The following is a 14196-nucleotide window of genomic DNA, read 5'->3' on the forward strand; positions in this document are numbered from 1 at the left end:
AAGTCGCAACGTGGGCATGAAGGGTCTTGACATATGATGAATCGGTGTTTGTACTGTTGGAGGGATGGGAGACATCCAGAGCGGTAGCGAGAAAGGGGTAGCTCGTATGTACCTTGAGAGCGTTGCCCAGGTGGGTGTATGACTGGTGGAACGGTGTTGAAGACTTGAGATGAAAGGGAGGTTGTCTGTGTATCTTGGGTCATTTCGGTGTTCTTGTTTTTTGGTCTGTTTTCTTTTGCCGGGGGTTGGGATGATTTATGGGTAGAGGTTACCGAAGTAAGCTTTTTTTTTTTATCTCTATTTGCAGGTTGGTGGTTAGCTACGGGGTTGTTTGGACGGAAGGGGTCCAGTGCTGCTGCAAAGACTACAGGTGTGTTGAGCACTGGAATAAGTTACTGTTAGATGTAATGAATGCTAAGACTATAGATACCTTCAAAAGTAGTTTAGACAAATCCTTTATAAATTCAGGTATACTCTGAGAAAAATGCCAGAAATAAACTGCATGAACGACGGCGGTAACGGGGACAGTAGAAGACTAATGTGCAGCAGCAGGAAGTCTTTGACAGCTTAAAAAAACTGCTGAGCAGAATCACATTTTCTTGTCAAGTTAAACTTTATTTCTTTTTTACCAAACAACCCAGTCGTGGGCCAATCAGGCCTCCTGTTGTCTGCCTTTCTCGTGTAAACTTCTCATGTAAACTCCCAAACTTTTGGAAATCATTGTTATACTACTTGCTTACTTGGGCACCCGGCGCTTCACGGAAAAAGTGACTGGCAACCTTGAACCTTGAAAAGTGGCTTTGTTGGCCTTAAAGGCCTGACTCTGGTACCCCTGAATTCTGCCTTTGATCCTGAGGTACCCTCATTATGATCTAAGGCTGCTATTTACAATGAACGTAGTGAACTAAGTATAATCTATAAGGCTTTTGAAAAGTTGCCTTTGCTGGCCTCAATTAGGCCTTGAACCAAGTGTGAATCAGTTTGCGTTTACTCTTCATCATTAGGCCTCCAGTCTTCACTATCATGGCTATCATCACTACAGCCCAGCCAAACTTTCCTCTTCACTGCTGAGGTACTGATCACTGTACCCCCATCACTACACCCTAGATACCATCGACCTTTAACCTGGGGTCAATGGTTAAACTTTTCCACTGACACACTGACAGACAGACAAACAACAACAACAACAATAATATAAACTACTATTATCATTTCTATTGTTATTACTATTGTCTTTAGTATTATCATTATTATTATCATTATTATCATTATCATTATTACTATTATTATCATTATTATTATTATTATTATTATTATTATTATTATTATTATTATCATTATTATTATTATTATTATCATTTTCATTGTTATTCATTATTATTATATTATTATTATTATTATTATTATTATTATTATTATTATTATATTATCATTATTATTATTATCATTACTATTATCATTATCATTATCAACATTCATTATTATCATTATCATTATCATTATCATTATTACTCTCATCATCATTGTAACTAAGAACCCAGGACCCTTATCAGGCTTCTTCAGCTTCAAGGCTGCGCTCCACGCTGGAGCTGGGAAATGATGGACTCTTTTGAAGCGAGAAGTTCTGTGACGAGACTGTCCAGGAAACTGCCCGGCCAAAGGTGACTCGTCGTTCACGGTATAACTTTGAGCATGTAGAGTCCGGTAACATTACATATGACAGCTAGAGACTGAGTGTGAACGAATGTGACAGTGAGTTACAACTTTGCGTATGAAGCGAAACCATTACACATGGTTAACCCAGAGGTTAACCACACAAATGAACCCAACGAAGACCTCAACTCGCGAAGATGAATCAAATACATGGGTACACTATTATTATCAGTATCTCGTTAATGTGAAATGAGCCAGAGATATTACGATGGGAGCCCTGAAACATCGAGTTGGAGTGACGTCATAGATGACGCACGAGGTGACGTAGGCCTGACGTCACTGAGGGACGAAAAGGCGGGGGGGACAGAGTCTTCTCACCCCCGTCCCGGAGTCCAGATGGTGGCGCTCATCAATATTTCATTCTTCTCGTCACAGGCTCTGCGGATCTTTTCATTCAAAGTTGGGTCTGTTCGTCTCCCCTTCTCTTGTCTATTTCGATTTTTTCCACCACGTCCGAGAAGGGAAAGGGGACGCAGCGAAGCCGTCCGCTTCTATATCCGTCTGGTTGCCTCACACTTTCCTTACTGGTCAGTGTAGATATTCTGACCAAACACTGAGAGAATATTCCATGTGTGAGAGGCTGCAGCTGTCACAACACAGGGCACACGACTGCTGCTGGCGCGCCTCCGAGGGTTGGCCATGGTGTCTATTCAACTCTATCAAGTCTTTCGTTTCTCACTTTTTGACGCTTATTCCTTACTACTCTTACGATTACTTTCGTGGCCGATTGTCTGGCCGATCCTGTGTTGGTACGCATAATTCCTTTCCTCTTGACTTTGTTCATCATCCTTTTCCTTTTCTGTTCCTCGTGTCTGCCTCGGTTACTTTATCTTTCCCTTCCTCTGACCTTCATCATTCTCTTAACATACCCCGAGCCTTGCGGTGTGAGGCAAACCAGGAATACAGCTTTATTCAGAGTTAATTGGCCTCTGAAGGTCACCGCTGAAGAATATCTGACTAAACGTTCCTAAAATAACTATGATAATTCTGCTCAGTTCTCATGAAGGCCTGATGCATAGCCTAACGACTTTAAGGATGCTTCTAAATGACGTTCACGTCCCGAGACACCAAGCAGTGGTTCGGAGGGCTGCCTCGTTGAGGAAAACCTCTGCATTTGTGACCTCTGATGACCTTCGCCCTTTAAGTCGGTGTCTGGCTGGTGTCGAGAAGACGACTTGCGATGCAAGAATGATGATTTCTCTTCGTTCCTGAGGAGTTTCCACAAGGAAACTCATGATTATTGAAGGCTCTGGATCAGTGTATGCTTCTGCAACCGACGCCCGTCGCCACTCTGCCAACGCTCTCCCTGAAATTCGCTTTTGCTGGCGGAGTGTGAAGTACCTCGAACTCAAAGGTTTTAAAGTTCTTGAAACCGAAGACGACTTAAAAACCTGTGGGTCATCTCGCTGTTTAAAGATGACCGGGACGTCTGTAAGTTTCCTGGGACAAGAAGAACCTTGGAGGCGCAAAGGTGCTAGATATAACTTATTATTCTAGGGAAGGTCATGGGTTAAAAGGCGAACTAGATGATGATAAACTTTTGAGTATGAAATTTAAAAGATATCATTTTCCTGGATTCAGAAACCATCTGGAGACCTGGTGACCAGCTGGAAATGGAAGTGAACTTTCAGGATGGGAGTCACTAGAACTGGCAGTGCTAGTAAATCTATTAATTTCTTTGGGTTGGAAGAGAAGATTTTGGGAAATGGAAGCCACTTGGATATATGGCTGATGCTCTAAAGTCGCAAGGAAACGGAACCTCGCAAGCCATGGAATACTTGGGACTGGAAGCGAGTTACCTCGCAAGCCATGGAATACTTGGGACTGGGAGCGAGGAGGAAGGCCTGGGACTGGAAACGAGGAGGAAGCCTAAGGCTGGAAGTGAAGAGAGTCCTTACAACTCTGGAGTTCCAGAAATGAAAGAGCAGCAGCCACACTTTGGTGTCAGGTGCTACTCGCCCCACATATCATTGTTATGGTTCCCTCTGTCCTGATCCACGACGCTACAGTTGTTCTAATTGTTCCGCGCCAGACGCCTACCCGGCTAGCAATGTTGTGTGGTGTGTGAAACACCGTGTGGGCGGCCACTCTTGCATAATGCCAAAGATCATGGCCGTTGATGCTGCTGTACTGTGTCAGGGGCCGTGCAGGCCGGGTCTACTGCATATCAAAGGCTGTAAGCGTTGACCCTGTTGTATGGTGTCAACAGACTGTAGAAGATGATACTGTTATACAGTATCAAACCATAGAGGTTGGCACAGACTTCTTTTTTAGCGCTAAGGATTGAGGAAACTGACACTGTTGCACTGTACAGAGTCAGGAACTGTGGTGACTGATACTTCTGTACCCTGCCAGGTACTGTGGAAGCTGACACTGCTGTACACTGCTGGGGACTGTGGTGGCTGACGCTAATGTCGAGTGTTAGGGATTGAGGAGTCTGACATGACTGCACAGTGCCAGGGTTTCTAGAATCTGGCACGACAGCATAGTGCCAGAGATCGTGGAGGTTGGGGTATAGCTGGAGGCACCATAGAGGCTACTACTCGTGAATAATGCCAGAGGTGGTAGAGGCTGGATCTGACGCATAGTGTCATATGAAGGAGACTGGAATTGTGGTACCGTATTCTATAGACTTGCACTCTGGCACAACATCCTGTAGTGTGGCACTGGCACAATGTACTGTAGAGTGACACTCAGACACATCATACAGTAAGGTGGTTCTCGGCACATAATACAGTATAGTGACATTGTAGTATCACCTCAGACAGTACATGATAACCGTGTATGAACACTGTGGCCTGTAGTGGTTGAGGTTCAGTTCAAGATGTCTCACAAGTTATCTCAGGCCGGAACCGTATGTCCAGGGGCTTCCCCCTCCTCTAACACCAGCAAGACGCCTTGGTACGCCAAGACACTGCGGGCAAGCTCGCACTGCTCTCGCCCGGAGAAAAATGAATTTGTAATCTCCGGCCCCAATTAAGGAAGACCATAAATTCCCGTAAGCTTCCTTTCGATGGCAGTCTAAAGTCTATAGAGATGTCTGCCCGGTCGTGCGTTCTCGGAGAGCAATTAGATTCCATAGCCAAGAACGGGGGAGGTGAGGAAGTGGGTTCCCTCGTCTGTTTCCGTTTACATGGTTAGGAGGATCCTGCGGTAAGGAACTATGACTGAAGCCAAATTACACTCTTTTTGGTGATCAGCTTTTTATATGAATGTTTATGTTATGAGAAGGACGTAAACATATCCCAAAGTGAGACGGCATAAAGTGCAAAAACGTCCTTGGTAATGATGAGGAGAGCAGTGTACGTTATCATGTCTGGGCCAGGCAGCGCTGCAGGCTTGTGCTAGGTAGGCGACTGGTGCCTGCCTCTCCAGCCTCGCACTTCACGTGTGTCTGTTTACCAACGGATATTTTCTGTTGAATAGCCTCATGCAAGTGATGTGAGGTCCAGTATATCATCAAACGACGAATATATCAAAATACATTAATGTATTAAAATCTTCCGTCCAGTCTTCGGAGGTGAGAGACTTGCTGGCTGCTGGGGCAGAGACTTTCCTAGTTGTTGTTGTTGTTGTAGGGTAAAACGCTGGGCAATACAAGCTGACCCTTACAGTAGGGTCGATCAAGCGAGTTGTTGCTGTATCATGTTATTTAGGTTATACTGTACTGGAGTCCAGTGTATATGCCATTGTGGCACCCATGGGGAAATTCCTGTATGACCTTTAATTTTACCCCACAACATATTGCACAATTTGATCCTATGGAAAACAGATAGTAGAGCTGCAGGCGGGTGTTAACGGCGATACGATTTATTTTAACGAGAAAATGTTGAACTATCTCATTCCCTGTAGTGTATGTATATCCCTCACCTTGTTCTCTTAACTTCCAGGATGATTGGATGATGAAGTTCCCGGATGACGGAATGACAGAAGACCTGTGTATAGTCAGTTGTGACATTGCCAGTAAACCTTTTAACAATGGCAGGTCAAGACCGAGTAAAGACTAAGGTACCAGCGAGTTCACGAAGACACGATGATCTGCACAACCACAGTTGGAATATTGTCTGTAGATTTACGTGCTGGTATAATGTGTCATAATGGTGAGCAGTTTCAGTTCAATGAATGTCATCTATATTGTGAGGAAGTGTTTACTACGGTATACTAGGGATGCAAGCAGGTGGCGATAAGCACATCAGTGGAGCACACTGACCACATCAGGTCCAAGATTCAAGGATAAAATTCTAGACATGTGAGATGCAAGATGTGACCAACAAGGTGAAGAAGTTCGTGTAGCAGATCTCGGTGAGCCAGGTGATGTGTTTGCTGGTGGTGTTCACCATCATGATGTACGGGACACAAGTGTTGGTAAGTGGGCGAAATGTGTTGTCTTTTAAACAGGAACCGATGATGAAGACAATGATACAATAAAATGTGTATATTCTATGTTAATATAACTGTTAACATCTGACAGAGGCGTTTATCTTGATCTATCATTTCGCACTTCTTACTGAATTTATTTTAATATATATATATATATATATATATATATATATATATATATATATATATATATATATATATATATATATATATGTATATATATATATATATATATATATATATATATATATATATATATATATATATTTTGGAATATTTTGGATATTCCAAAAAAGGCCCAGTCCTCTGTTCTTAACGCTACCTCGCTAACGCGGGAAATGGCAAATAGTTTAAAAGAAAGAAAAGATATATATATATATATATATATATATATATATATATATATATATATATATATATATATATATATATATATCTTTTCTTTTAAACTATTCGCCATTTCCCGCGTTAGCGAGGTAGCGTTAAGAACAGAGGACTGGGCCTTTTTTGGAATATCCTCACCTGGCCCCCTCTGTTCCTTCTTTTGGAAAATTAAAAAAAAAAAAACGAGAGGGGAGGATTTCCAGCCCCCCGCTCCCTCCCCTTTTAGTCGCCTTCTATGACACGCAGGGAATACGTGGGAAGTATTCTTTCTCCCCTATCCCCAGGGATAATATATATATATATATATATATATATATATATATATATATATATATATATATATATATATATATATATATATATATATATATATATATATATATTCTAATGACAAAAAAGTGTTTTATATTACGAGCATTACATATGTGTATCATGATACACATATTGATGCAGACACACATTAGTTTGTTGTTTGCAGGTCCAACATATGTTTGCCTGTAGGTACAACACATGCTTGTCTGTAGGTACAACATATGCTTGCCTGTAGTACAACGTATGCATGCCTGTAGGTACAACACAATAAACACGTATAAGCAATGGAATGCTCGATGTACCACACTGCAACGTACAATACATGTCCCAGTGGACGATCGCGTCTCTGGAGAGAGAGAAAAACTGTTGACTCGAGGCATGAATACTACATGTTAAAAATACAGCAAGAACTCAGTCAATACGGGACAAATCTGAAATACGCATGTCACTACTGCTGCACTTTACAGCACTGGCGCTGCCTCTACGACACTACTGCTACACTTTACAGCGATAGTGCCGAAAGAATGACACTATTACCGCATCTGAAGCACTAGTGCTGACCATATGACACTGCCACTGCAGCCTTCCAGTGCTGGTGCTGACCATATGACACTGCTGCTTCGCCTCACAGCACGAGTGCAGAACATATGACACTGCTGTGCACCTTGCAGCACCAGTGTTGTGCATATGAGACTGCTGTGCACCTTACAGCATCAGCGTTAAGCTATAACACTATTGTGCACCTTACAGCACCAGTGCTGAAGACATGACACTGCCGTGCACTTTACAGCAACAGTGCTTAGCATATGACATTACCGCTGCACCTTATAAAACTAGTGTTTAACGTATAATACCGCTACTGCACCTTACAGTGCTAGTGCTGACTGTATGACACTACTGCTGGATCTTACAGCATTAGTGCTAAGACACTGCTAAATCACCTTACAGCAGCAGTGCTTTAGCAGTGGTAAAGCACCAGTACTGATCGTAAGACACTGATGCTTCCCCTGCAGCACTTGTCACGAACGTATGACACTAGTGCTGCACCACACAACAAGTATGAGGGCATGACACTGCTCCACCACATCACGATGCGACTGCTCTTACGTCGCGAGACGATGCTGCTGCTGCTGCATGTCACAGTACTGCTGCTGCATGTCACAGGTCTGCACACACTACAGCAAGGTGTAGGGAGAAGTACCGCTGTTTGACATAACCATTCAACGGTGTGACTGATGACTGACAACACATTACATCTGGTTAACTACACGCCGCTAGTGACACGCATCAGACTATACCTGGTGCCTGTCTCATTGCTCCATTTCCTTAGACAGCAGCCGCCCAGGGAAGCACCACCCTCCCTAATTATGAGCGATGAAGCGAAGCCCAGAACCAACTGACACCCTCCACGTCAGTAGACTGAAGACAGAAGCCGCCCGGGGAAGCACGACCCTCCTTACTTATGAGCGATGAAGTGAAGCCCAGAACCATCTTACACCCTCCATGTCAGCAGACTGCAGACAGCGACCGCCCAAGAAAGATCCACTCTCCTGGCTTAAGAGTGTTGAAGTGTATACAGAAGCCGCCCAGGGAACTATCTTAGACCCTCTTTATCAGGAACACAGGCTCTACTTTCTGTTTCATCAGCATCACTCCTGTGATCTTCCCTAAAAGCAATTTACTCCTGCCGTCTTATTTTTGTTCCTATCTTCACATTTCTTCCCTACAATCCTTTATCTCATAAGGCATGACATGGTTCTCCTAAAAGCTATGGCCTCCCCTCCTTTCTTTGAGAGGCACGGGTTCCACACGCTCAAGAAGTCTCAAGATTACTTCTCTTCTTTGTCTCCTTTCCTCTTGAGGCTTGACCTCGATGAGATCTTCTGACCTCGCCTTGAACCTTCAGACATGAACAAGGTAACATTACTTCAAGTGCTCACCACATAACAGCTGGTGCACGCCATGATACAGCTGGTGCACGCCATGATACAGCTGGTGCACGCCATGATACAGCTGGTGCAGGCCACTTCCCTGCTCTTGCGGGTCAGGTCTAGGGCGGCAGCTGGCGTGGGCCGTCCTCTTTAACACCGCCCGGGGTCCTCAGCTGGTCTCTTCCGGTCTGACTCAGCAGGCAGCGTCTTCCTGAAGCAGGGAAGAACCTCATCACGGGACCCCATAGTGCCTGCTACGCCACGCAACACCACCTCTTCTTCATGACCCTCCTTTCATCTGAACACATGACACTTCGATGATATCATATGTTACCAGCAACTGAAGGACATGGAGTGTGTGGGGAAGACAGAAAACGGAAGACTTTATGGTCTATAACGAGTTTTTCTTGATGGAAGACAGTGATAGCGTTTTGGATTTGTGGTTTATATAGATGGAGATAGGATAGTGAAGTTGAAAAACTAAAAATCCTCCCGAACGTAATCAAACGCATTTCTGTGCAATCTCAAAGCAGATGTTTCGCTCTGCTGAATGTACCAATTAAGAAAGATGAAAGTCTTCTTTTTTTTTTTTTATTTAAAACCTTATTTCTACCAAACCAAATCAAAACTGGATAAATGTGACATATCATACCTAGATAAAAACTGACCCAGGTTCTCGTAGGTCAGTTTAGCATCAAGCTTGACAAGGCCAGTCCTTTCCAGTTCAGGTTAGGCAGAAAAATAAACATTGGCCTCTTGACCAGAGCGTTCCTGGGCCAGTGATAATGATAATGGAAATGATCCTGCCCAGGCCATGCTAAGTCCGAATTACTTTGATAATGTTAGAAGGTGTGTCGCCAGCAGGCGCATCCTTGGTCGTCTCTCGTGAAGGCCTCTCTACCAGTTGGTCTATCCAAATGAATATCAATGTTCTGGGACAAACAGCGTAGCCTGCCAGATTGCTGGCGGTGCCGAACTCAAGTGACAACCCGACTAGGTGTGAGCAACCTAAAACTTGAAGAGCCGATAGATAAATAGTAAGTACGAATATCAATAACTAAATGGACGTCAAATTAACTTTACTGCATACATCAGTAGATAAATGAACTAAGTGGAAATACATGATAACACAAAGTACAAGTACATGATTGGATATATTCAGGTGGTAGTACAACCCATCCGGATGGATTCGTGCTCGGTATGCAACCACACCACAACATTACAAGACCGTTTTCTTTCCGCATTTAAAAACCCAAAAGCATTTTATCCCCGGTGCAATCTTGCCGTCTTCATCTGTAATCTAACTGAGGCTGGGTGACGGAGTCGGCCGAGCTGGTTGGCAGAGGTGCAGCTGTGTCTTTGTCTGCTGGAAGAAGCACCACAGTCCCGCGCCCTGATGGCTCGCCTTCTGTTATGGGTCTGGATCCCAGAGATGTGCGTTGCAGCAGACGCTGTGCCTGGTTGCATACGACCATGATCCGGGCATTGCTACTAAGCCATGGGTTGTGACCCGCGCTACACCTCCAAGCCATGTGACTCTTGCAACATCATCAAGTCAAGGGTCATGACCAGCGCCACGCCACCAAGCCATGGGTCGTGACTCGTGCCACAGCATGCAGCCATGGGTCTTGAACAGCGCCGCGCCACCAAGCTATGGGTCGTGACCCGTGCCACACCACCAAGCTATAGGTCGTGAATCCGTGCACTGCCACTAAGCCATGAGTGGTGACCCATGCCACACCACCAAGCTATGGGTTACGCCACCTGCATGAGGTCCTCACTACCCTAGCAGAAGACATTACTAACATTCACTAGTAGTCAATGAGCGGACGGAAGGTGATGGCGGTGCTGTGGCCTCTTCTTCAGTAGTCTACTTGAGTCTATAGGGGTTAGGCTGCCTCAGAGTGCCTGAGCAGCCTCCCACCTCAAGTGCGCCCACTCACTGACAGCCGCCCACCTCCTCACAAAACACGGCAGGTTCAACAGGTGCTGCAAATCTTTTTTCTTTTTTACTTTTACCGTCATGTTTGCTGCTTCTCGCTTTACAAACTGTCCTGAGGCGTCTTCACAAAACCGCTCTTTTTACAGTGCATTTCACTGATGGCAACGCTATATTCTACCCCGTTCAGATTAACGGTATTTTCAGCGCTCATAATATTGACCTCTGTTGTCCACAACACCATCAAGCACAGTTTGCACTTATGTTTATCTCCTGTTTTCAATGACCAAACTCCAAGTGAATTCCCTTTTATTTACTGTAGACAATTCATATTTCCTTCACAGCCAAACTGACTGGCCGAGGAGACATCAATACACCAACACTACTCCCACGTTGTTGTGTAAACACCATACCCTTGTGCTCTGCCTGCCTTCCACTCTCACGTCTTCCACCACGCGAGGAGAAAACTCGTCCATTCCTGCACTCCACTGATCCTCGTGTGAAACATTCACTTAGCCTTTTTTTTCCTCAGCGAAGGTAACACTTCCGGCTGGGCACTGCCACACTCCATTAGGGCAGCAACGTAACATCACCATCAAACACAACTAGGAACACTAGCCCGTCCGCAAGCGTCCACAAGATGCTTCTTCTGACGTCATTCGCCCCCGACAAGCAAGCAATGGTAACTCCAGTGTGGGTGATGTTGGGTCAGCAGGCCCATGGCAGCCCCGGTGGGTGCCAGCGTGTAAGTCTTCCCGGACTCTGGAAATGAAAACTCGTGTTCTACAGCTCGCGCCTCGCCGGCCCTCCCTATTTGTAGAACCACAGTCGGTGGTTTTTTTCCTCAACGGGTGGCCATGGACTCACTGCCGGCACCATACTCCTCCCCTACAGCCCATGTACCGGGAGAGTTTATTACTCTAACGAACATTTTCACAGTCATCCCAGGATCTTAGCCACAAGCTTCTACCACAAAGCGTTCCCTAAATCATCAACTCTTTCCTTCCTCCCTCGCCTAACAACTGGACTTCCGTCGCTCTCACTGTCTACACCTCCCTTCTGCCTCCATCATCATCCTCCAGCCTGCCTGCTCCTCGTCTCCCAGCAGCCAGCGTTCCACTTACCACGTCACTATGAAGATGTCGCCAGTGCTTCCCCACATGAAAGGGCTTCTTTAATCCTCTCTCTCCATCATCACTCATCCTGAATAATACCCTTTGTCGAGGAGTGCGTAAGTGCGCCTACGCATACAGCAAGTGGGGAGGACCATGTTGAAAAATTATATACAAACATACATAATTCCCGGCAGATGAAAGGGAAGGCAGAGATGAGAGGAGGGAAACTATCGATTGAGTGAGGTTCTTGAACAGAAGGAGAGCGAGGAGGCCGGAGATGCTCGGGTGCCGCTGGCCCGCTCTCCTTGTGTCTAGCACTCGCGCTGATATTTCCCCTGAGTTTTTCAGGACGGCTGGCTCTACCTTACCCCTGGTACGTTACTGTACCCCCAGCACTCCATCTGCTGCCTCAACGGGCCATATCGGAGGCAACCTGGAGGCACCAGCAGAGGAAATGGCGAGAACGTGTAGGACATCTAGAACAAGGAGATGTAAATAAAGAGGAGCATAGACCTGTGCATCTTGCAAGACCAGCAGCTTGAATACTGGAGAAGGAAAGGGTACAGCTGTAGCACATGGGAGAACACGGAATAACATGGCAGGTAGAAACGTAACTAACAAAAGGCCAGAGAGAGATCAAGTAACTAGGGACATGGTGCTGGGTAGAATGAGACAGTGTTTATATAAAGATCATGGGCGAATGTGTTGAGGGTTGGAGGGAGAGAAGGAAGCATGTAAGGTGGAAGGCGGCCAAGGACTCATCAAAAGAAACATGAAAAGGAACATCTATGGAAGGGGCGGCTGTGTAACTACTGCAGGAGGTGAGGGAAGGAGCGGGGGGGAGAGGAGTAGCTCTCCTGTCGAGAGGAAGGGATAATGACTTCTTTGAAGAGAAGAGTTGGAAGAATGAATCCTGTTGACGGACACGCTAAAGGGAATGATTTATGTAGAGGATAAGGCATGAAAATTACTCCCCCGACAGGAAGAAGTAGGGAGTTGTAGCTGGTGGCGGAAGGGCACTACCTCCTAGCCTTTCTTTGGGACGTACCTGCAGCCCTCGCCTCCTTGCAGGCCTCGTACATGTCCACCTTGATTTCCGGGTTGTCGTCGGCGATGGTCTCTCCCACGGTAACGAAGCGATCCACAGCCACGTTGACGGCCTGTCCGACCCGGCAGAGGGCGCGCGCCGTCTTGTCGCACCCCGCCCCGCCCCGCTCCCCCGGGGAGGTTACCAGCGTGCTGATCTGTAGGTGAGGAGAAAGCTGTTAGTAGGGAAGATAAGCCTGCAGCCTGACCCGCCCACCCGGCCCACCTGGCAGCAGACGGCAGTGTATCTACCCATCTGCAGCCTGACGTATCGGAGGATCAGGCTGCCAGTCACTGCCGCCGCCCACACCACTTCTTTTGTCCTTTACAGTTAGTTACATAAGGCTCCCCAGAGACACACCTGCCTCACAAGAAAATCCTTTTTCTTGGGTCGTCAGAGATATGATACAACAGCCTCTCCTACAGCCACCACTTGTTCTGTACCTTAGACACATACTGTAATATTTCATTATCAATTACGTAAATCACATATCAGTTGATACGTATCATAAAGGGACACAAAACCATGTTATCATGTAACTTTAAACCATATCAACAGGATAACTCTATGATTACCAGCGGATGACGGATCACAGCGAATCTCACTGACACGAGGACCTAACTGCCAATTCCTAAGATGATCCTCACAACAGACGGTGGGGGACCCCGCTCCTGGCGAGGTAAAACACTGCTGGGGCCCCACACTCCTGCCACACGGAGAACATAACACAAACATGAACAATATACACAAGGGAAAAATCCCTTATCACCTTTCTACTAAATTCGCCATGGCAATACAGTGATTCGATTTGGAATGGCAGTTGCAAATTACACGTGGCACTGCACGACGCAACAAGATCACTATAATTCACATGGCACTGCACCAAACATGAAGATCACCGCAGTACATATAACGCTACACACAATATCAAGGTTACTGCAGTATACATGTCACTGTACAAACCGTGAGCTTCGCTACAGTACGCATGACACTATACGTGTATATGAGACATATTAATCACTGCAGTACACTTGGTACTGTACAAAACAACAATATCACTGCAATCCAAATGGTACTGCACGCGACATGATAATCGCTGCAGTACACATGGCTCTGTACGAGACATCAGGATCACTGCAGTACATATGGCACTATGCTGGACATCAGGATCACTGCTGTACACATGGTGCTATGCGAAACAACAGGATCACTGCAGTACAAGCACTGTGCAAGACATTAGGATCACTGTTGTAAACATGGCACTGTGCAAGACATCAGAATCACTGTTGTACATATGGCACTGTATGCAACATCAGGATCACTGCTATACACATG

The 14196-nt window shown here is 45.6% G+C and overlaps 1 protein-coding gene across 8 annotated transcripts in view; it reads right to left on the reverse strand.

Annotated features, from left to right (window-relative positions):
- Positions 1–14196, reverse strand: part of alpha-Catr (alpha-catenin related) — a 975683-nt gene that overhangs the window by 473815 nt on the left and 487672 nt on the right. For all 8 annotated transcript variants that reach the window (XR_011714220.1, XM_071674733.1, XM_071674732.1 and 5 more), the window contains one exon: positions 12823–13018. Coding sequence is in view for 7 of the 8 variants with exons in the window: in XM_071674733.1 (XP_071530834.1) it covers positions 12823–13018 (196 nt within the window). In the remaining variant the exon portion in view is untranslated. The remainder of the gene's footprint in view (positions 1–12822; positions 13019–14196) is intronic.

The sequence above is a fragment of the Panulirus ornatus genome, chromosome 20 (assembly GCF_036320965.1).
Source record: "Panulirus ornatus isolate Po-2019 chromosome 20, ASM3632096v1, whole genome shotgun sequence".
Classification (NCBI taxonomy): Eukaryota; Metazoa; Arthropoda; class Malacostraca; order Decapoda; family Palinuridae; genus Panulirus; species Panulirus ornatus.